General features: G+C 45.3%; 2 protein-coding genes across 4 annotated transcripts in view; both read right to left on the reverse strand.

Annotated features, from left to right (window-relative positions):
- Positions 1–16,204, reverse strand: part of LOC128699810 (uncharacterized) — a 51,618-nt gene extending 35,414 nt beyond the window's left edge. Inside the window, exon 1 of one of the 3 annotated variants that reach the window (XM_070102404.1) lies at positions 16,052–16,204. In XM_070102404.1, the coding sequence (XP_069958505.1) occupies positions 16,052–16,112 (61 nt within the window). In that variant the 5' untranslated portion in view covers positions 16,113–16,204. Of the gene's footprint in view, positions 1–15,751; positions 15,917–16,051 lie in introns of those variants that run through there. The other 2 variants (XM_070102403.1, XM_070102405.1) reach the window with 2 other exon arrangements.
- Positions 16,205–18,415: 2,211 nt separating this feature from the next.
- On the reverse strand, positions 18,416–22,729 carry LOC128699808 (serine-rich 25 kDa antigen protein). Its single transcript, XM_053792558.2, has 4 exons — positions 22,039–22,729; positions 21,012–21,175; positions 20,404–20,859; positions 18,416–19,398 (listed from the first exon to the last, which is right to left on the reverse strand). Exons 1-4 carry the CDS (start codon positions 22,097–22,099, stop codon positions 19,375–19,377), a joined length of 705 nt encoding a protein of 234 aa, XP_053648533.2. The 5' UTR covers positions 22,100–22,729; the 3' UTR covers positions 18,416–19,374.
- Positions 22,730–23,505: the final 776 nt, after the last annotated feature.

Consider the following 23,505-nt stretch of genomic DNA (forward strand, 5'->3'; position numbering starts at 1 on the left):
TTCAAGACTTCTGGCTGTCTTCAAGACTTCTAGCTGTCTTCAAGACTTCTGGCTGTCTTCAAGACTTCTGGCTGTCTTCAAGACTTCTGGCTGTCTTCAAGACTTCTGGCTGTCTTCAAGACTTCTGGCTGTCTTCAAGACTTCTGGCTGTCTTCAAGACTTCTGGCTGTCTTCAAGACTTCTAGCTGTCTTCAAGACTTCTGGCTGTCTTCAAGACTTCTGGCTGTCTTCAAGACTTCTAGCTGTCTTCAAGACTTCTAGCTGTCTTCAAGACTTCTGGCTGTCTTCAAGACTTCTGGCTGTCTTCAAGACTTCTGGCTGTCTTCAAGACTTCTAGCTGTCTTCAAGACTTCTGGCTGTCTTCAAGACTTCTGGCTGTCTTCAAGACTTCTAGCTGTCTTCAAGACTTCTAGCTGTCTTCAAGACTTCTAGCTGTCTTCAAGACTTCTAGCTGTCTTCAAGACTTCTGGCTGTCTTCAAGACTTCTAGCTGTCTTCAAGACTTCTAGCTGTCTTCAAGACTTCTAGCTGTCTTCAAGACTTCTAGCTGTCTTCAAGACTTCTAGCTGTCTTCAAGACTTCTAGCTGTCTTCAAGACTTCTAGCTGTCTTCAAGACTTCTGGCTGTCTTCAAGACTTCTGGCTGTCTTCAAGACTTCTGGCTGTCTTCAAGACTTCTGGCTGTCTTCAAGACTTCTGGCTGTCTTCAAGACTTCTGGCTGTCTTCAAGACTTCTAGCTGTCTTCAAGACTTCTGGCTGTCTTCAAGACTTCTGGCTGTCTTCAAGACTTCTGGCTGTCTTCAAGACTTCTAGCTGTCTTCAAGACTTCTAGCTGTCTTCAAGACTTCTAGCTGTCTTCAAGACTTCTGGCTGTCTTCAAGACTTCTGGCTGTCTTCAAGACTTCTGGCTGTCTTCAAGACTTCTGGCTGTCTTCAAGACTTCTGGCTGTCTTCAAGACTTCTGGCTGTCTTCAAGACTTCTGGCTGTCTTCAAGACTTCTGGCTGTCTTCAAGACTTCTGGCTGTCTTCAAGACTTCTAGCTGTCTTCAAGACTTCTGGCTGTCTTCAAGACTTCTGGCTGTCTTCAAGACTTCTGGCTGTCTTCAAGACTTCTGGCTGTCTTCAAGACTTCTGGCTGTCTTCAAGACTTCTAGCTGTCTTCAAGACTTCTGGCTGTCTTCAAGACTTCTAGCTGTCTTCAAGACTTCTGGCTGTCTTCAAGACTTCTGGCTGTCTTCAAGACTTCTGGCTGTCTTCAAGACTTCTGGCTGTCTTCAAGACTTCTGGCTGTCTTCAAGACTTCTGGCTGTCTTCAAGACTTCTGGCTGTCTTCAAGACTTCTGGCTGTCTTCAAGACTTCTGGCTGTCTTCAAGACTTCTGGCTGTCTTCAAGACTTCTGGCTGTCTTCAAGACTTCTGGCTGTCTTCAAGACTTCTGGCTGTCTTCAAGACTTCTGGCTGTCTTCAAGACTTCTGGCTGTCTTCAAGACTTCTGGCTGTCTTCAAGACTTCTGGCTGTCTTCAAGACTTCTGGCTGTCTTCAAGACTTCTGGCTGTCTTCAAGACTTCTGGCTGTCTTCAAGACTTCTGGCTGTCTTCAAGACTTCTGGCTGTCTTCAAGACTTCTGGCTGTCTTCAAGACTTCTGGCTGTCTTCAAGACTTCTAGCTGTCTTCAAGACTTCTGGCTGTCTTCAAGACTTCTGGCTGTCTTCAAGACTTCTGGCTGTCTTCAAGACTTCTGGCTGTCTTCAAGACTTCTGGCTGTCTTCAAGACTTCTGGCTGTCTTCAAGACTTCTGGCTGTCTTCAAGACTTCTAGCTGTCTTCAAGACTTCTGGCTGTCTTCAAGACTTCTAGCTGTCTTCAAGACTTCTGGCTGTCTTCAAGACTTCTGGCTGTCTTCAAGACTTCTAGCTGTCTTCAAGACTTCTGGCTGTCTTCAAGACTTCTGGCTGTCTTCAAGACTTCTAGCTGTCTTCAAGACTTCTGGCTGTCTTCAAGACTTCTAGCTGTCTTCAAGACTTCTCAAGAGCTGTCTTCAAGACTTCTGGCTGTCTTCAAGACTTCTGGCTGTCTTCAAGACTTCTGGCTGTCTTCAAGACTTCTGGCTGTCTTCAAGACTTCTAGCTGTCTTCAAGACTTCTGGCTGTCTTCAAGACTTCTGGCTGTCTTCAAGACTTCTGGCTGTCTTCAAGACTTCTGGCTGTCTTCAAGACTTCTGGCTGTCTTCAAGACTTCTGGCTGTCTTCAAGACTTCTGGCTGTCTTCAAGACTTCTGGCTGTCTTCAAGACTTCTGGCTGTCTTCAAGACTTCTGGCTGTCTTCAAGACTTCTGGCTGTCTTCAAGACTTCTAGCTGTCTTCAAGACTTCTGGCTGTCTTCAAGACTTCTGGCTGTCTTCAAGACTTCTAGCTGTCTTCAAGACTTCTGGCTGTCTTCAAGACTTCTGGCTGTCTTCAAGACTTCTGGCTGTCTTCAAGACTTCTGGCTGTCTTCAAGACTTCTGGCTGTCTTCAAGACTTCTGGCTGTCTTCAAGACTTCTGGCTGTCTTCAAGACTTCTGGCTGTCTTCAAGACTTCTGGCTGTCTTCAAGACTTCTGGCTGTCTTCAAGACTTCTGGCTGTCTTCAAGACTTCTGGCTGTCTTCAAGACTTCTGGCTGTCTTCAAGACTTCTGGCTGTCTTCAAGACTTCTGGCTGTCTTCAAGACTTCTGGCTGTCTTCAAGACTTCTGGCTGTCTTCAAGACTTCTGGCTGTCTTCAAGACTTCTGGCTGTCTTCAAGACTTCTGGCTGTCTTCAAGACTTCTGGCTGTCTTCAAGACTTCTGCTGTCTTCAAGACTTCTGGCTGTCTTCAAGACTTCTGGCTGTCTTCAAGACTTCTGGCTGTCTTCAAGACTTCTGGCTGTCTTCAAGACTTCTGGCTGTCTTCAAGACTTCTCAAGCTGTCTTCAAGACTTCTGGCTGTCTTCAAGACTTCTGGCTGTCTTCAAGACTTCTGGCTGTCTTCAAGACTTCTGGCTGTCTTCAAGACTTCTGGCTGTCTTCAAGACTTCTGGCTGTCTTCAAGACTTCTGGCTGTCTTCAAGACTTCTGGCTGTCTTCAAGACTTCTGGCTGTCTTCAAGACTTCTAGCTGTCTTCAAGACTTCTGGCTGTCTTCAAGACTTCTGGCTGTCTTCAAGACTTCTGGCTGTCTTCAAGACTTCTGGCTGTCTTCAAGACTTCTGGCTGTCTTGACTTCTAGCTGTCTTCAAGACTTCTGGCTGTCTTCAAGACTTCTGGCTGTCTTCAAGACTTCTGGCTGTCTTCAAGACTTCTGGCTGTCTTCAAGACTTCTGGCTGTCTTCAAGACTTCTGGCTGTCTTCAAGACTTCTGGCTGTCTTCAAGACTTCTGGCTGTCTTCAAGACTTCTAGCTGTCTTCAAGACTTCTGGCTGTCTTCAAGACTTCTGGCTGTCTTCAAGACTTCTGGCTGTCTTCAAGACTTCTGGCTGTCTTCAAGACTTCTGGCTGTCTTCAAGACTTCTGGCTGTCTTCAAGACTTCTGGCTGTCTTCAAGACTTCTGGCTGTCTTCAAGACTTCTAGCTGTCTTCAAGACTTCTGGCTGTCTTCAAGACTTCTGGCTGTCTTCAAGACTTCTGGCTGTCTTCAAGACTTCTGGCTGTCTTCAAGACTTCTGGCTGTCTTCAAGACTTCTAGCTGTCTTCAAGACTTCTGGCTGTCTTCAAGACTTCTGGCTGTCTTCAAGACTTCTGGCTGTCTTCAAGACTTCTAGCTGTCTTCAAGACTTCTGGCTGTCTTCAAGACTTCTGGCTGTCTTCAAGACTTCTGGCTGTCTTCAAGACTTCTGGCTGTCTTCAAGACTTCTGGCTGTCTTCAAGACTTCTGGCTGTCTTCAAGACTTCTGGCTGTCTTCAAGACTTCTGGCTGTCTTCAAGACTTCTGGCTGTCTTCAAGACTTCTGGCTGTCTTCAAGACTTCTGGCTGTCTTCAAGACTTCTGGCTGTCTTCAAGACTTCTAGCTGTCTTCAAGACTTCTGGCTGTCTTCAAGACTTCTGGCTGTCTTCAAGACTTCTGGCTGTCTTCAAGACTTCTAGCTGTCTTCAAGACTTCTGGCTGTCTTCAAGACTTCTAGCTGTCTTCAAGACTTCTGGCTGTCTTCAAGACTTCTAGCTGTCTTCAAGACTTCTGGCTGTCTTCAAGAGACTTCTGGCTGTCTTCAAGACTTCTGGCTGTCTTCAAGACTTCTGGCTGTCTTCAAGACTTCTGGCTGTCTTCAAGACTTCTGGCTGTCTTCAAGACTTCTGGCTGTCTTCAAGACTTCTGGCTGTCTTCAAGACTTCTGGCTGTCTTCAAGACTTCTGGCTGTCTTCAAGACTTCTGGCTGTCTTCAAGACTTCTGGCTGTCTTCAAGACTTCTGGCTGTCTTCAAGACTTCTGGCTGTCTTCAAGACTTCTGGCTGTCTTCAAGACTTCTGGCTGTCTTCAAGACTTCTGGCTGTCTTCAAGACTTCTGGCTGTCTTCAAGACTTCTGGCTGTCTTCAAGACTTCTGGCTGTCTTCAAGACTTCTGGCTGTCTTCAAGACTTCTGGCTGTCTTCAAGACTTCTAGCTGTCTTCAAGACTTCTAGCTGTCTTCAAGACTTCTGGCTGTCTTCAAGACTTCTGGCTGTCTTCAAGACTTCTGGCTGTCTTCAAGACTGACTTCTGGCTGTCTTCAAGACTTCTGGCTGTCTTCAAGACTTCTGCTGTCTTCTAGCTGTCTTCAAGACTTCTAGCTGTCTTCAAGACTTCTGGCTGTCTTCAAGACTTCTGGCTGTCTTCAAGACTTCTGGCTGTCTTCAAGACTTCTAGCTGTCTTCAAGACTTCTAGCTGTCTTCAAGACTTCTAGCTGTCTTCAAGACTTCTGGCTGTCTTCAAGACTTCTAGCTGTCTTCAAGACTTCTGGCTGTCTTCAAGACTTCTGGCTGTCTTCAAGACTTCTGGCTGTCTTCAAGACTTCTGGCTGTCTTCAAGACTTCTGGCTGTCTTCAAGACTTCTGGCTGTCTTCAAGACTTCTGGCTGTCTTCAAGACTTCTGGCTGTCTTCAAGACTTCTGGCTGTCTTCAAGACTTCTGGCTGTCTTCAAGACTTCTGGCTGTCTTCAAGACTTCTGGCTGTCTTCAAGACTTCTGGCTGTCTTCAAGACTTCTAGCTGTCTTCAAGACTTCTGGCTGTCTTCAAGACTTCTGGCTGTCTTCAAGACTTCTGGCTGTCTTCAAGACTTCTGGCTGTCTTCAAGACTTCTGGCTGTCTTCAAGACTTCTAGCTGTCTTCAAGACTTCTGGCTGTCTTCAAGACTTCTGGCTGTCTTCAAGACCCCTGGCTGTCTTCAAGACTTCTGGCTGTCTTCAAGACCTCTGGCTGTCTTCAAGACTTCTAGCTGTCTTCAAGACTTCTGGCTGTCTTCAAGACTTCTGGCTGTCTTCAAGACTTCTGGCTGTCTTCAAGACTTCTAGCTGTCTTCAAGACTTCTGGCTGTCTTCAAGACTTCTGGCTGTCTTCAAGACTTCTGGCTGTCTTCAAGACTTCTGGCTGTCTTCAAGACCTCTGGCTGTCTTCAAGACTTCTAGCTGTCTTCAAGACTTCTGGCTGTCTTCAAGACTTCTGGCTGTCTTCAAGACCCCTGGCTGTCTTCAAGACTTCTGGCTGTCTTCAAGACCTCTGGCTGTCTTCAAGACTTCTAGCTGTCTTCAAGACTTCTGGCTGTCTTCAAGACCCCTGGCTGTCTTCAAGGCTTCTAGCTGTCTTCAAGACTTCTGGCTGTCTTCAAGACTTCTGGCTGTCTTCAAGACTTCTGGCTGTCTTCAAGACTTCTAGCTGTCTTCAAGACTTCTGGCTGTCTTCAAGACTTCTAGCTGTCTTCAAGACTTCTGGCTGTCTTCAAGACTTCTAGCTGTCTTCAAGACCCCTGGCTGTCTTCAAGACTTCTAGCTGTCTTCAAGACCCCTGGCTGTCTTCAAGACTTCTGGCTGTCTTCAAGACTTCTGGCTGTCTTCAAGACTTCTGGCTGTCTTCAAGACTTCTAGCTGTCTTCAAGACTTCTGGCTGTCTTCAAGACTTCTAGCTGTCTTCAAGACTTCTGGCTGTCTTCAAGACTTCTGGCTGTCTTCAAGACTTCTGGCTGTCTTCAAGACTTCTAGCTGTCTTCAAGACTTCTGGCTGTCTTCAAGACTTCTAGCTGTCTTCAAGACTTCTGGCTGTCTTCAAGACTTCTGGCTGTCTTCAAGACTTCTGGCTGTCTTCAAGACTTCTGGCTGTCTTCAAGACTTCTGGCTGTCTTCAAGACTTCTAGCTGTCTTCAAGACTTCTGGCTGTCTTCAAGACTTCTGGCTGTCTTCAAGACTTCTAGCTGTCTTCAAGACTTCTAGCTGTCTTCAAGACTTCTGGCTGTCTTCAAGACTTCTGGCTGTCTTCAAGACTTCTGGCTGTCTTCAAGAGCTGTCTTCAAGACTTCTGGCTGTCTTCAAGACTTCTGGCTGTCTTAGCTGTCTTCAAGAGCTGTCTTCAAGACTTCTAGCTGTCTTCAAGACTTCTGGCTGTCTTCAAGACTTCTAGCTGTCTTCAAGACTTCTAGCTGTCTTCAAGAGCTGTCTTCAAGACTTCTAGCTGTCTTCAAGACTTCTAGCTGTCTTCAAGACTTCTGGCTGTCTTCAAGACTTCTGGCTGTCTTCAAGACTTCTGGCTGTCTTCAAGACTTCTGGCTGTCTTCAAGACTTCTAGCTGTCTTCAAGACTTCTGGCTGTCTTCAAGACTTCTGGCTGTCTTCAAGACTTCTGGCTGTCTTCAAGACTTCTGGCTGTCTTCAAGACTTCTGGCTGTCTTCAAGACTTCTGGCTGTCTTCAAGACTTCTGGCTGTCTTCAAGACTTCTGGCTGTCTTCAAGACTTCTAGCTGTCTTCAAGACTTCTAGCTGTCTTCAAGACTTCTGGCTGTCTTCAAGACTTCTGGCTGTCTTCAAGACTTCTGGCTGTCTTCAAGACTTCTAGCTGTCTTCAAGACTTCTGGCTGTCTTCAAGACTTCTGGCTGTCTTCAAGACTTCTGGCTGTCTTCAAGACTTCTGGCTGTCTTCAAGACTTCTAGCTGTCTTCAAGACTTCTGGCTGTCTTCAAGACTTCTGGCTGTCTTCAAGACTTCTGGCTGTCTTCAAGACTTCTGGCTGTCTTCAAGACTTCTGGCTGTCTTCAAGACTTCTGGCTGTCTTCAAGACTTCTGGCTGTCTTCAAGACTTCTGGCTGTCTTCAAGACTTCTGGCTGTCTTCAAGACTTCTGGCTGTCTTCAAGACTTCTGGCTGTCTTCAAGACTTCTGGCTGTCTTCAAGACTTCTGGCTGTCTTCAAGACTTCTGGCTGTCTTCAAGACTTCTAGCTGTCTTCAAGACTTCTGGCTGTCTTCAAGACTTCTGGCTGTCTTCAAGACTTCTGGCTGTCTTCAAGACTTCTAGCTGTCTTCAAGACTTCTGGCTGTCTTCAAGACTTCTGGCTGTCTTCAAGACTTCTGGCTGTCTTCAAGACTTCTGGCTGTCTTCAAGACTTCTAGCTGTCTTCAAGACTTCTGGCTGTCTTCAAGACTTCTGGCTGTCTTCAAGACTGACTTCTGGCTGTCTTCAAGACTTCTGGCTGTCTTCAAGACTTCTGGCTGTCTTCAAGACTTCTAGCTGTCTTCAAGACTTCTGGCTGTCTTCAAGACTTCTGGCTGTCTTCAAGACTTCTGGCTGTCTTCAAGACTTCTGGCTGTCTTCAAGACTTCTGGCTGTCTTCAAGACTTCTGGCTGTCTTCAAGACTTCTGGCTGTCTTCAAGACTTCTGGCTGTCTTCAAGACTTCTAGCTGTCTTCAAGACTTCTGGCTGTCTTCAAGACTTCTGGCTGTCTTCAAGACTTCTGGCTGTCTTCAAGACTTCTGGCTGTCTTCAAGACTTCTGGCTGTCTTCAAGACTTCTGGCTGTCTTCAAGACTTCTGGCTGTCTTCAAGACTTCTGGCTGTCTTCAAGACTTCTGGCTGTCTTCAAGACTTCTGGCTGTCTTCAAGACTTCTAGCTGTCTTCAAGACTTCTGGCTGTCTTCAAGACTTCTGGCTGTCTTCAAGACTTCTGGCTGTCTTCAAGACTTCTGGCTGTCTTCAAGACTTCTGGCTGTCTTCAAGACTTCTAGCTGTCTTCAAGACTTCTGGCTGTCTTCAAGACTTCTGGCTGTCTTCAAGACCCCTGGCTGTCTTCAAGACTTCTGGCTGTCTTCAAGACTTCTGGCTGTCTTCAAGACTTCTAGCTGTCTTCAAGACTTCTGGCTGTCTTCAAGACTTCTGGCTGTCTTCAAGGCTTCTGGCTGTCTTCAAGACTTCTAGCTGTCTTCAAGACTTCTGGCTGTCTTCAAGACTTCTGGCTGTCTTCAAGACCCCTGGCTGTCTTCAAGACTTCTGGCTGTCTTCAAGACCTCTGGCTGTCTTCAAGACTTCTAGCTGTCTTCAAGACTTCTGGCTGTCTTCAAGACTTCTGGCTGTCTTCAAGACTTCTGGCTGTCTTCAAGACTTCTGGCTGTCTTCAAGACTTCTGGCTGTCTTCAAGACTTCTAGCTGTCTTCAAGACTTCTGGCTGTCTTCAAGACCCCTGGCTGTCTTCAAGGCTTCTAGCTGTCTTCAAGACTTCTGGCTGTCTTCAAGACTTCTGGCTGTCTTCAAGACTTCTGGCTGTCTTCAAGACTTCTAGCTGTCTTCAAGACTTCTGGCTGTCTTCAAGACTTCTAGCTGTCTTCAAGACTTCTGGCTGTCTTCAAGACTTCTAGCTGTCTTCAAGACCCCTGGCTGTCTTCAAGACTTCTAGCTGTCTTCAAGACCCCTGGCTGTCTTCAAGACTTCTGGCTGTCTTCAAGACTTCTGGCTGTCTTCAAGACTTCTGGCTGTCTTCAAGACTTCTAGCTGTCTTCAAGACTTCTGGCTGTCTTCAAGACTTCTAGCTGTCTTCAAGACTTCTGGCTGTCTTCAAGACTTCTGGCTGTCTTCAAGACTTCTGGCTGTCTTCAAGACTTCTAGCTGTCTTCAAGACTTCTGGCTGTCTTCAAGACTTCTAGCTGTCTTCAAGACTTCTGGCTGTCTTCAAGACTTCTGGCTGTCTTCAAGACTTCTGGCTGTCTTCAAGACTTCTGGCTGTCTTCAAGACTTCTGGCTGTCTTCAAGACTTCTAGCTGTCTTCAAGACTTCTGGCTGTCTTCAAGACTTCTGGCTGTCTTCAAGACTTCTAGCTGTCTTCAAGACTTCTAGCTGTCTTCAAGACTTCTGGCTGTCTTCAAGACTTCTGGCTGTCTTCAAGACTTCTGGCTGTCTTCAAGACTTCTAGCTGTCTTCAAGACTTCTGGCTGTCTTCAAGACTTCTGGCTGTCTTCAAGACTTCTAGCTGTCTTCAAGACTTCTAGCTGTCTTCAAGACTTCTAGCTGTCTTCAAGACTTCTAGCTGTCTTCAAGACTTCTAGCTGTCTTCAAGACTTCTCGCTGTCTTCAAGAGCTGTCTTCAAGACTTCTAGCTGTCTTCAAGACTTCTAGCTGTCTTCAAGAGCTGTCTTCAAGGCTGTCTTCAAGACTTCTGGCTGTCTTCAAGACTTCTAGCTGTCTTCAAGACTTCTGGCTGTCTTCAAGACTTCTGGCTGTCTTCAAGACTTCTGGCTGTCTTCAAGACTTCTGGCTGTCTTCAAGACTTCTGGCTGTCTTCAAGACTTCTCTCTGTCTTCAAGACTTCTAGCTGTCTTCAAGACTTCTGGCTGTCTTCAAGACTTCTGGCTGTCTTCAAGACTTCTGGCTGTCTTCAAGACTTCTAGCTGTCTTCAAGACTTCTAGCTGTCTTCAAGACTTCTAGCTGTCTTCAAGACTTCTAGCTGTCTTCAAGACTTCTGGCTGTCTTCAAGACTTCTGGCTGTCTTCAAGACTTCTGGCTGTCTTCAAGACTTCTGGCTGTCTTCAAGACTTCTGGCTGTCTTCAAGACTTCTGGCTGTCTTCAAGACTTCTGGCTGTCTTCAAGACTTCTGGCTGTCTTCAAGACTTCTAGCTGTCTTCAAGACTTCTGGCTGTCTTCAAGACTTCTGGCTGTCTTCAAGACTTCTGGCTGTCTTCAAGACTTCTGGCTGTCTTCAAGACTTCTGGCTGTCTTCAAGACTTCTGGCTGTCTTCAAGACTTCTAGCTGTCTTCAAGACTTCTGGCTGTCTTCAAGACTTCTGGCTGTCTTCAAGACTTCTGGCTGTCTTCAAGACTTCTGGCTGTCTTCAAGACTTCTGGCTGTCTTCAAGACTTCTGGCTGTCTTCAAGACTTCTAGCTGTCTTCAAGACTTCTGGCTGTCTTCAAGACTTCTGGCTGTCTTCAAGACTTCTAGCTGTCTTCAAGACTTCTAGCTGTCTTCAAAACTTCTGGCTGTCTTCAAGACTTCTGGCTGTCTTCAAGACTTCTGGCTGTCTTCAAGACTTCTGGCTGTCTTCAAGACTTCTGGCTGTCTTCAAGACTTCTGGCTGTCTTCAAGACTTCTAGCTGTCTTCAAGACTTCTGGCTGTCTTCAAGACTTCTAGCTGTCTTCAAGACTTCTGGCTGTCTTCAAGACTTCTGGCTGTCTTCAAGACTTCTAGCTGTCTTCAAGACTTCTGGCTGTCTTCAAGACTTCTAGCTGTCTTCAAGACTTCTGGCTGTCTTCAAGACTTCTAGCTGTCTTCAAGACTTCTGGCTGTCTTCAAGACTTCTAGCTGTCTTCAAGACTTCTGGCTGTCTTCAAGACTTCTGGCTGTCTTCAAGACTTCTAGCTGTCTTCAAGACTTCTGGCTGTCTTCAAGACTTCTGGCTGTCTTCAAGACTTCTAGCTGTCTTCAAGACTTCTGGCTGTCTTCAAGACTTCTCAAGACTTCTAGCTGTCTTCAAGACTTCTGGCTGTCTTCAAGACTTCTAGCTGTCTTCAAGACTTCTGGCTGTCTTCAAGACTTCTGGCTGTCTTCAAGACTTCTGGCTGTCTTCAAGACTTCTGGCTGTCTTCAAGACTTCTAGCTGTCTTCAAGACTTCTGGCTGTCTTCAAGACTTCTAGCTGTCTTCAAGACTTCTGGCTGTCTTCAAGACTTCTGGCTGTCTTCAAGACTTCTAGCTGTCTTCAAGACTTCTAGCTGTCTTCAAGACTTCTGGCTGTCTTCAAGACTTCTGGCTGTCTTCAAGACTTCTGGCTGTCTTCAAGACTTCTGGCTGTCTTCAAGACTTCTAGCTGTCTTCAAGACTTCTGGCTGTCTTCAAGACTTCTGGCTGTCTTCAAGACTTCTAGCTGTCTTCAAGACTTCTAGCTGTCTTCAAGACTTCTGGCTGTCTTCAAGACTTCTAGCTGTCTTCAAGACTTCTAGCTGTCTTCAAGACTTCTAGCTGTCTTCAAGACTTCTAGCTGTCTTCAAGACTTCTAGCTGTCTTCAAGACTTCTGGCTGTCTTCAAGACTTCTGGCTGTCTTCAAGACTTCTGGCTGTCTTCAAGACTTCTGGCTGTCTTCAAGACTTCTAGCTGTCTTCAAGACTTCTAGCTGTCTTCAAGACTTCTAGCTGTCTTCAAGACTTCTGGCTGTCTTCAAGACTTCTGGCTGTCTTCAAGACTTCTGGCTGTCTTCAAGACTTCTGGCTGTCTTCAAGACTTCTAGCTGTCTTCAAGACTTCTAGCTGTCTTCAAGACTTCTGGCTGTCTTCAAGACTTCTGGCTGTCTTCAAGACTTCTAGCTGTCTTCAAGACTTCTAGCTGTCTTCAAGACTTCTGGCTGTCTTCAAGACTTCTGGCTGTCTTCAAGACTTCTGGCTGTCTTCAAGACTTCTGGCTGTCTTCAAGACTTCTGGCTGTCTTCAAGACTTCTGGCTGTCTTCAAGACTTCTGGCTGTCTTCAAGACTTCTAGCTGTCTTCAAGACTTCTGGCTGTCTTCAAGACTTCTAGCTGTCTTCAAGACTTCTGGCTGTCTTCAAGACTTCTGGCTGTCTTCAAGACTTCTGGCTGTCTTCAAGACTTCTGGCTGTCTTCAAGACTTCTGGCTGTCTTCAAGACTTCTGGCTGTCTTCAAGACTTCTGGCTGTCTTCAAGACTTCTAGCTGTCTTCAAGACTTCTGGCTGTCTTCAAGACTTCTGGCTGTCTTCAAGACTTCTAGCTGTCTTCAAGACTTCTAGCTGTCTTCAAGACTTCTGGCTGTCTTCAAGACTTCTGGCTGTCTTCAAGACTTCTGGCTGTCTTCAAGACTTCTAGCTGTCTTCAAGACTTCTGGCTGTCTTCAAGACTTCTGGCTGTCTTCAAGACTTCTGGCTGTCTTCAAGACTTCTGGCTGTCTTCAAGACTTCTGGCTGTCTTCAAGACTTCTGGCTGTCTTCAAGACTTCTAGCTGTCTTCAAGACTTCTGGCTGTCTTCAAGACTTCTGGCTGTCTTCAAGACTTCTGGCTGTCTTCAAGACTTCTAGCTGTCTTCAAGACTTCTGGCTGTCTTCAAGACTTCTGGCTGTCTTCAAGACTTCTGGCTGTCTTCAAGACTTCTGGCTGTCTTCAAGACTTCTAGCTGTCTTCAAGACTTCTGGCTGTCTTCAAGACTTCTGGCTGTCTTCAAGACTTCTAGCTGTCTTCAAGACTTCTAGCTGTCTTCAAGACTTCTGGCTGTCTTCAAGACTTCTGGCTGTCTTCAAGACTTCTAGCTGTCTTCAAGACTTCTGGCTGTCTTCAAGACTTCTGGCTGTCTTCAAGACTTCTGGCTGTCTTCAAGACTTCTGGCTGTCTTCAAGACTTCTAGCTGTCTTCAAGACTTCTAGCTCTCTTCAAGACTTCTGGCTGTCTTCAAGACTTCTGGCTGTCTTCAAGACTTCTGGCTGTCTTCAAGACTTCTGGCTGTCTTCAAGACTTCTGGCTGTCTTCAAGACCTCTGGCTGTCTTCAAGACCCCTGACTGTCTTCAAGACCTCTGGCTGTCTTCAAGACCCCTGGCTGTCTTCAAGACCCCTGGCTGTCTTCAAGACCTCTGGCTGTCTTCAAGACCCCTGGCTGTCTTCAAGACCTCTGGCTGTCTTCAAGACCCCTGGCTGTCTTCAAGACCCCTGGCTGTCTTCAAGACCCCTGGCTGTCTTCAAGACCTCAGACTGTCTTCAAGAACCCTGGCTGTCTTCAAGACCCCTGGCTGTCTTCAAGACCTCTGGCTGTCTTCAAGACCCCTGGCTGTCTTCAAGACCCCTGGCTGTCTTCAAGACCTCTGGCTGTCTTCAAGACCCCTGGCTGTCTTCAAGACCTCTGGCTGTCTTCAAGACCCCTGGCTATCTTCAAGACCCCTGGCTGTCTTCAAGACCCCTGGCTGTCTTCAAGACCCCTGGCTGTCTTCAAGACCTCTGGCTGTCTTCAAGACCCCTGGCTGTCTTCAAGACCCCTGGCTGTCTTCAAGACCCCTGACTGTCTTCAAGACTTCTGGCTGTCTTCAAGACTTCTGGCTGTCTTCAAGACTTCTAGCTGTCTTCAAGACCTCTGGCTGTCTTCAAGACCCCTGGCTGTCTACAAGACCTCTGGCTGTCTTCAAGACCCCTGGCTGTCTTCAAGACCCCTGGCTGTCTTCAAGACCCCTGGCTGTCTTCAAGACCCCTGGCTGTCTTCAAGACCTCTGGCTGTCTTCAAGACTTCTGGCTGTCTTCAAGACTTCTGGCTGTCTTCAAGACCCCTGGCTGTCTTCAAGACCTCTGGCTGTCTTCAAGACTTCTGGCTGTCTTCAAGACTTCTGGCTGTCTTCAAGACCCCTGGCTGTCTTCAAGACTTCTGGCTGTCTTCAAGACCCCTGGCTGTCTTCAAGACTTCTGGCTGTCTTCAAGACCCCTGGCTGTCTTCAAGACCCCTGGCTGTCTTCAAGACCCCTGGCTGTCTTCAAGACCCCTGGCTGTCTTCAAGACCTCTGGCTGTCTTCAAGACTTCTGGCTGTCTTCAAGACTTCTGGCTGTCTTCAAGACCCCTGGCTGTCTTCAAGACGTTTGGCTGTCTTCAAGACTTCTGGCTGTCTTCAAGACTTCTGGCTGTCTTCAAGACCCCTGGCTGTCTTCAAGACTTCTGGCTGTCTTCAAGACCCCTGGCTGTCTTCAAGACTTCTGGCTGTCTTCAAGACCCCTGGCTGTCTTCAAGACCTCTGGCTGTCTTCAAGACCCCTGGCTGTCTTCAAGACCTCTGGCTGTCTTCAAGACCCCTGGCTGTCTTCAAGACCCCTGGCTGTCTTCAAGACCCGTGACTGTCTTCAAGACCCCTGGCTGTCTTCAAGACCCCTGGCTGTCTTCAAGACCTCAGACTGTCTTCAAGACCCCTGGCTGTCTTCAAGACCCCTGGCTGTCTTCAAGACCTCTGGCTGTCTTCAAGACCTCAGACTGTCTTCAAGACCCCTGGCTGTCTTCAAGACCTCTGGCTGTCTTCAAGACCCCTGGCTATCTTCAAGACCCCTGGCTGTCTTCAAGACCCCTGGCTGTCTTCAAGACCCCTGGCTGTCTTCAAGACCCCTGACTGTCTTCAAGACCTCAGACTGTCTTCAAGACCCTGGCTGTCTTCAAGACCTCTGGCTGTCTTCAAGACCCCTGGCTGTCTTCAAGACCCCTGGCTGTCTTCAAGACCTCAGACTGTCTTCAAGACCCCTGGCTGTCTTCAAGATCTCTGGCTGTCTTCAAGACCTCTGGCTGTCTTCAAGACCCCTGGCTGTCTTCAAGACCTCAGACTGTCTTCAAGACCCCTGGCTGTCTTCAAGACCTCTGGCTGTCTTCAAGACCTCTGGCTGTCTTCAAGACCCCTGGCTGTCTTCAAGACCCCTGGCTGTCTTCAAGACCCCTGACTGTCTTCAAGACCTCAGACTGTCTTCAAGACCCTGGCTGTCTTCAAGACCCCTGGCTGTTTTCAAGACCTCTGGCTGTCTTCAAGACCCCTGGCTGTCTTCAAGACCCCTGGCTGTCTTCAAGACCTCAGACTGTCTTCAAGACCCCTGGCTGTCTTCAAGGCCTCTGGCTGTCTTCAAGACCTCTGGCTGTCTTCAAGACCCCCTGTTGTCTTCAAGACCTCTGGCTGTCTTCAAGACCTCAGACTGTCTTCAAGACCCCTGGCTGTCTTCAAGACCTCTGGCTGTCTTCAAGACCTCTGGCTGTCTACAAGACCCCTGGCTGTCTTCAAGACCTCTGGCTGTCTTCAAGACCCCTGGCTATTTTACTTAAATGTCTTATGAATATACATACCAGTCTGTATATTATCGAAATAAGCTCATCCACCTTAAAGAGCATGATAATTTTATACAATACCGACAAGCTGATAAGTAAGACACAGGTGCAGTAGTTATTTATCTTTATTACGAAACGTTTCGCCTACATAGCAGGCTTCTTCAGTCGAGTACAGAGGCAGCAGAAACAGTAAAGGTGTTAAGTGATGTAATCCGTCCATTACCCTTGAAGGGTCATGGACTGAATTTCCAAACCAATACTTGTTTTGGAAAGACACATGAGCGAGTACTGGGACATGTTAGAACATCAAGGTCCTGGAACCTTGATGAAGGTCCCAGGACCAAAACGTTTTACACGTATCTATTATCAAGGTTTATACCAAACAAATACTTTCCTACAAGTGGATTAGAGTACGTGAGCCACTGACCCATTATGTACCTCTGTAATCTTTTGACTAACGCCCCCCAGGATGGGTATGGGGTACTTAATGAAGATACTAAAATAACTATAGCCAGTTACCAGGGGCAGCGTTGGCTGGTACAGCCTGTAAGAACGAAGGGCAGGAAGGTCTTCATGTTAACCCTTCTACTGTTGTTGACTGCAAGACAAGTGGACCACAGTCTTCTTCTTGTAGGTTCGCCGGTCTTGTCCCAACCCGGGTCTTTTCCAGATGGTGACTCGGCGTGGACCACAGTCATTCCAGGTTGGCCCTTATATATGCTCCATTCATTGCCACGTCTCGCCACACGAAAATTTGACACACCCTTTTATTGTATAATGATACATACAAGTGGAGGAAAGAATACGTGAGACACTTACCAGGAGCAGCGTTGGCTGCTACAGCAAGAAGTGTAAGAACGAGGGGCAGGAAGGTCTTCATGTTTACTCTTTTACCGCTGTTGACCGCAAAACAAATGAACCGAGATCAGTTCAGCCAAGGTCTTATATATCCTCATGCAAAACAACATCTTCCTAGAAGAAATCTGAATTTATCAGCCGGATTATATTGCATTTCTTAATCAATTTGTATTCATTGAAGTCCTAGTGAGTCAATTGTGATTAAAAACATATATTTCTCTTAAATAATTCTACACGAAATCCGCGTTCATTCGCACTTGACGTCATTTCTAGCTTGACCAAGTATATTTATGTCAGCAAAGAATAGTTGTGTGTGTGTGGGTTCGTTATCTGGCTTTAACCTCAAATACTTTTCCCCTAAACCATACCCCGGCCGAGATTGAACCCGCTGTCAGAGAGTCTCAAAACTCCAGCCCGTCGCGTTAGCCACTAAGGCTGATGGACTGATTCCATCATTTTTATTTCATTACTGCTGCTGCCTTTGTGTTTGACTGAAGAGGCCTGCTGTGTAGGCGAAACGTTTCTTCAGTAAAGATACCCAACTGTTGCATATGTGTCTTAATCTTCAACTTGTCGGTATTTTATACCGTCTTCAACAAGGTCGTTGATCAAGGTCCCAGGACCGAAACGTTTTCTAATAAATGTCCTATTTTTTGCTCACGTGTCTTTCTAAAGCGATTTGTCAGTATCTATTACCAAGATGCTTGCCCAGATGCTAGGCTGTTAGAAACTCCTCATGCAGGGGATTTTTTGTTGGCTCTCACCAATTATTACCTTGGCACACGCCTCGCAACACAGGCACTTCGCTGCATCTGAAGCATTGCTAAGATAGACAGATTCAGGTACCATCTGCTTGTTTGCCATGGATCTGAGGGAAACCTTGCAAGGTATAAAGAGCTTAGCAACATCAAGAATAGCCTTGCAACAGCCGGATGCTCCCCAAGAAAACATATCCACGTTTACTCTTCACATCCACTAGCAACACAAAGCATCCAGATGGAATCACCTTCAAGCTTGTTTAGACGGCAAGTAGGTGGTGTTGGACTACACATGTACATCCACATTGATACCTATTTCCTACACAGTAGGGAGGAAGGAGAGGCAGCTACCAGCTTCATGGAGTCACAGAAGTCTAGAAATCATACGAGACTTTACCATCGTATGTTTATACTCACTCTCCAGGAGCTATGGCGAAGCTCCTGTAGAGTGAAACGCTGCCACAGGAAAATGTCATTACTAAATGTTTGTTCCCATAGTATTACGTACACAAAAGTGAAGAATAGCCTGCATACATTACTATAACCGAGCCAATAATGGTGCAAGCAAAACTTAACAGCAGTATTTGATCTGTATTTCCTTCCCAAGTACACAAACTGGTATATACAATATGTACACTATTTACCGTATATACAATAATATAAATCCTGAATACCTTCCACATCCCCCCCAGGCGCTGTATAATCCTACGGGTTTCGCGCTTCCTCTTGATTATACTAATAATAATAATCACAATAATACAATAATGTAAGAGAAAGTGTACAACAGGGTGAACAAAGAAGGCAAAATACGAGAGCCAGAGAATGCACTGTGAGGGACCAGCAGCCCAGACAAGTCTGCCAATTCGCGTGTCATAAATGAACCACGTTGTTTCACAGCTTTGACGGGTTTGTCTGTGGCTGGCTGATGACCCGAGGTACTGACATAACTACGGGGCTCCTGGTCGGGAGGCAGCCTATATGGGAGTGTGACATATGCAGAATAAAATGAACATACTCGTAGCTTGCCACACATAGGCTCACCAACCCTCTGCGGGTTGGGTAAAATCTCCTTAGTAACTTAAGCAAAAAAGACTCAAAAGAGCATCTAAGAATCCCAGGGCACCTAGTTTTGACTTCTGGCACGTCAATGTTGCAAAGGGGTAATATCTGTTCTGTCTTGTTTACGCTCCCCAGCTGGACAAAATATATGTAATGTAATCGTTGACAGACACTTCTGTGCTTGTAACATATCCCTTAAGCAGAGTGTACTGTACTATCCATCATCTTTGTACTATATGTATCGTTTAAACGCTGTGTTCTATATTATATAATGAAGTATGCATATTTTGTGCATTTATTAAAAGATGGATTTAACTGGAGTTTACCTGGAGAGAGGTTCAGGGGTCAACGCCCCCGCGGCCCGGTCTGAGACCAGGCCTCATGGGAAAGCTTCTCGGAGAAATCCAAGTATTTTTCCATAATGCCTTTTTTTATCAGTTTCTCCGAGGGTGTGGGACTCCGTCTGTGCCTATACATTCTGCTAGTTAGGAATAATAAAATATTTGACTACCATACAAGTTTTATTTGAATCAATTAAACATTTATATTATATATAAAACATACAAAATGAAATAATTTAAAGATACAAGCAGTAATAACTGAGTTATTGACTGTCCACATTCACAACTCCGGATAATGAATTCTGATTCTGTACAAAACATGATTCTGTATATCTGGTGAGTGTCTAGCAGTGACTGGAAAAAAAACAGGACTTCAGTGTTTTAAGTGATTAAATTCTTGCATCAGTATGGTGCTGGTAATGATAGAAGCGTTGTGTGTGTATCAGAGAGTAAAGCTGGTATCTGAGGATGGTGTTGAGGACAGCAGAAACAGACACAGTTGTGTGACTAGTTGGTGGAGCCGATTTTGTGTTTTGGAGTGAGAGAGATGGTCCAAAGCCACAGTGTGACCAAGAGTAGGTATAACTCATGAAAAGTTCTAGATGTGTGTGAGTGAATGTTATAACAGGTAATATTTACTGTGGAGGAAGTTGTGTGTAGAGCAATGGTCAAGCATGTCTTTGTGTTCAACGTGGATTAACACAGTGAAGGAGACGTGCAGAGGTCAAGCGAGTTAAACGAGGGTCATCATCAAGGACAATCACTATCCACTGACAAATAACACTAACCATGGAGGATGGTAGATCAAGGAACCAGCAGACTAGTGAACAGGATTTAAGCTGTTACAAGTCTGAAGGATCTAGCTTAGATGCTGTCTAGAATACTAGAACAACAAGACATTATCATAGTTCTGATTCACGGGTCATTATTTCTAAATTAGTTAGATGTAAAACATTGTCTTTCTCTAGATGGACAAACTATTCTCCTGGAGGTGTTCTTGGCGGAGGTAGTGGTGATATTGTACCACCAGAGGACAGTAGATGGAGGGTCGTCCTAGTGGTTAGTGGGGATGAGCCACTAACTTAGTTGGTGGTCGTCTTGACAGTGGTCGAGCTTGTAACCTGCCTTACTGGTCGTGAGTTGGGGCAGCCTGAAAGAATGTATATAACTGACAGTCAAATACCACAGGTCGTGAATTATAGGCAGGCATAAAGAAAACATATCATCTGGAATTATAAAACACTAAAACAAAACAAATTGATTTATAAACAAAGTGGCGTCTGTTAACTTGATTGTAGAAACAATAGTAGCACTTACAAGACTAACTACATTTTGCATATATATTTATAATTGTACTTTATTTTGATTTTATTATTAGATTAAACAGCTTAGAGACTTTACGAAATTCTGCATTGTTTACCACTGGATGTGTTCAGTATTCGAAATAATTAAGAGATATATACAACCACAGCTTACAGTGCGTAATGTTGGTACAAACACAGCCCACGATGGGTAATATTGGTACAAACACAGCCCACGATGGGTAATATTGGTACAAACACAGCCCACGATGGGTAATATTGGTACAAACACAGCCCACGATGGGTAATATTGGTACAAACACAGCCCACGATGGGTAATATTGGTATAAACACAGCCCACGATGGGTAATATTGGTACAAACACAGCCCACAATGGGTAATATTGGTACAAACACAGCCCACGATGGGTAATATTGGTACAAACACAGCCCACGATGGGTAATATTGGTACAAACACAGCCCACGATGGGTAATATTGGTACAAACACAGCCCACGATGGGTAATATTGGTACAAACACAGCCCACGATGGGTAATATTGGTACAAACACAGCCCACGATGGGTAATATTGGTACAAACACAGCCCACGATGGGTAATATTGGTACAAACACAGCCCACGATGGGTAATATTGGTACAAACACAGCCCACGATGGGCAATATTGACTTAAGCAGACAACGTCTAAGCTTGGTGATATGTTGGTAAAAATATTGTTGTAAGCTGAGGAGAGAGAACATCTGGAGCCACACCTCCAGAGATGGAATTTTATTTATACAACTACAGTTCTCTCGTTACTGAGGCTCTGTGAAAGCTGCTACAACTACAGTACTTACGTTACTGAAGCGGGAGGATGAAAATGGTCTTCTTTCGTGGAAGCGATAGGCAAGAGGCTTGTTTTCATCAGTGGAAGAGGCACTGGGCTTATTTTCATCAGTGGGAGAGGCAATGGGCTTGTTTCTATTGTTGGGAGAGGCGACGGGCTTGTTTTCATCAGTGGGAGAGGCAACGGGCTTGTTTCTATCGTTGGGAGAGGCGACGGGCTTATTTTCATCAGTGGGAGAGGCAATGGGCTTGTTTCTATCGTTGGGAGAGGCGACGGGCTTGTTTTCATTAGTGGGAGAGGCAAGAGACTTCTTTTCATCAGTGGGAGAGACGACAGGCTTTTTTTCATCAGTGGGAGAGGCAAGGGGTTTCTTTTCATCAATGGGAGCAGCGGTAGTGGCTGGAGCTTCAGTTTTCTCTTTCTCAGTCTTCTCTTCTGCAGAGCTCTCCTCTGAGGAATCACCACACTGGAGGCAAAAGAATCATTGATCACCACACGTTAGTAATGCCCGGCTTTCAATTTAGAGCTAATCTCTTATTTATCTACTGTTTTATACTGATCATTATCTCTATCACGACAGCAACGTCCCTATAGATAACATCTCTAGCTAGCACTTACACCTATGCACACAATCATGACGGGTACGACGCCTTTGGAAGGGCCTGGTTGGGCGTTGCGGGCCTTGATGGAGTGGACTGGGGGCACTGGGTTGCTGTCCACACTCAAAGGACTTAGTGTAGTGGTGCTGGTGGTGGTGTCGAAGAGGGAACTGGTCTGGGCAGCTGGGTGAGCAAAGAGGAGCGTAAACACAGAGCGTGATGGGTCGAAATTGCTTTCTCAATCCTAAAGTAAAAATATTTAGATGACTGGTAGATATTACAGATAATTTGATCAATGAAACAACACTTGGGTATCTTTACTAAGAGACGTTTCGTCCAACAAGGCGGTAGAAAACAAGGTCGCCTTGATGCTAGTCTAGGGTTCTTTATACAAGGACTTGGAGCTCGTAATCCCTTCTTTGGCACGAACCTTAGTCTATTTCCTTCCCCAGATTTAGCTCCTACTCAGTCATATAATAACTAACATAGTGATTTTGCTGTTATAATCAAATTGTGTTAATATCATTCGCACATACAAGTATCTACAACCGTTTCCAGTATTATCTATCACTAATAATGTTACGCCTCGAGTTGGATGAATGAGATCATCGACCTTAAGGATCATTATATAAATAACCGGCACGTAGGAGAAATTTAAGGACCGAAACGTTGTCATAAGCTTTTTTTCTGTGTGCGGGATATTTATGTAATGTTGCAGTCATGGCACTGTGATTATTTTGTTTATAAAGGGTCGCTGACTCCATCAACTTTTCTGTACTCGACTGAAGAAGCCTATTGTGTAGGCGGAACGTTTCGAAATAAAGATACCTAACTGTTGCATATGTGTTTTACCTAACAACCTGTCGATATTTTATACCATTTTAATATTCGACTTCACCAAGTACATACGTGTTAGACCTTAGAGACTACAGTTACCAGCACCTAACGACCTACTCCTCGGAACATAGCTAGCCACCCACGGACACTGAGTCTGTGAGTGTGTGATGGCACTCACAAGTGAAGGAAAGAGTACACGAGATACTTACCAGGAGCAGCGTTGGCTGCTACAGCCAGAAATACAAGAACGAGGGGCAGGAAGGTCTTCATGTTTGCTCTTCTACCGCTGTTGACCGCAAAACAAGTGAACCCAGATCATTCTAGGCAAGCCCTTATATATGCTCCACTTAATCCCACTTTCAGAGCCCTTGACAAGCATCAAGGAATCACCTTGAAGGGGTATGAAGTAATAAAGACTGACTGTAAAGGTTCTTACGATGCATAACAGTGCCCATGAGCGAGGATATTCAGTACGTGTGAATGAATCACTTTAAATGCTTGTGATAATGACTTGAAGCCCTTATTTTTCTTCTTTATATGTATACACAAGCATTATCTCTCAAGTCGCAGTAGGATTCAAACCTGCAAACTCGGCATCAGAGTGTGACACAGTACTTGATCTGCTGTGGAATGAGATAATTTTTGTAAATAATTTTCCCTGTTTGCAAATTGTTAAGCATTTCAAAATCTCATTCGTTTACTGCTTGTGGTAGAATTTGATAAAATTACGTTGAACAAGCCTGGTGCTCCTGAGTATGGAAAAATACCGTCTTCCTTCGGTTAGGTTCCCATACTTATCTGGAATCTGGCGTTGTGGGTAAAGTACTGTGCACTCTGAAGCCGAGTTTGCAGGTTCGAATCTTGCTGTGAACTGAGAGATAATATTTGTAAATAATATCGCCTGTTTGCGAATTGTTAAGCATATGTAAGTCACAGGTCAGAGAGGACTGGCGGTGTACAGATAAATCCCAGAGACTGGTATCAGAATTTATAATCTTTCCACTTGTAAGGAGAATCTTTTTTAAGAGTTAGAGTGTAAGATAACATTTAGGAATGTTAGAACATGACTTTCCTAGCGGTATTGTACATGGTTATACATGTATACAATACCTAGAAGTGGATAAATTAGATTTAATATTTGTTATAGGCTTGACTTGTAGAATTATATCAGTTATAAACTATAGATTTATCTCAAACGTCTCATTATTATCTAAAATTTGAAAAGATAATATATTATATATGGTTTTATTGTTATACAAAAAGTCCTTCATCTTCGGGAGTTTTGGCTACAGTCCAGGTTGATAAGAGTGTCAATGTTTGATCTCATAGTGATGTTAAACTGTGTTTATTTTCCTCTAGAAAATAGTGAACATCTAGTTAAGTTCTCCATCGATCTAGGTGTAGTTTATAACACTGACGACCACAATATCTTACTGGTGAACCTGGATTATTATGAAGTTAGTGACCATACTCTCACAAAGTTCTACTGTACTTTACATACAGACATCAATATGTAACTATCAGTGCGGCCAGCAGTAACAGCCTGGTTGATTAGACCCTGATCCACCATGAAATCTGGTCTCAGACCAGGCCGCGGGGGCGCTGACCCCCGAAGCCCTCTCCAGGTATACTACTTTATCTACCAAAACTCTGAACACTCAGGTACCTCAGGGTAA

Source organism: Cherax quadricarinatus, chromosome 81, assembly GCF_038502225.1.
Source record: "Cherax quadricarinatus isolate ZL_2023a chromosome 81, ASM3850222v1, whole genome shotgun sequence".
NCBI lineage: Eukaryota > Metazoa > Arthropoda > Malacostraca > Decapoda > Parastacidae > Cherax > Cherax quadricarinatus.

Coding starts and splice junctions, on each gene's coding strand:
- LOC128699808 (XM_053792558.2), bottom strand. CDS start 22,099: ATGAAGACCTTCCTGCCCCTCGTTCTTGTATTTCTGGCTGTAGCAGCC. Junction 21,176..22,038: donor AGCAGCCAACGCTGCTCCTG/GTAAGTATCTCG, acceptor TTGCTCACCCAG/CTGCCCAGACCAGTTCCCTC. Junction 19,399..20,403: donor CATCCTCCCGCTTCAGTAAC/GTAAGTACTGTA, acceptor ACATTCTTTCAG/GCTGCCCCAACTCACGACCA.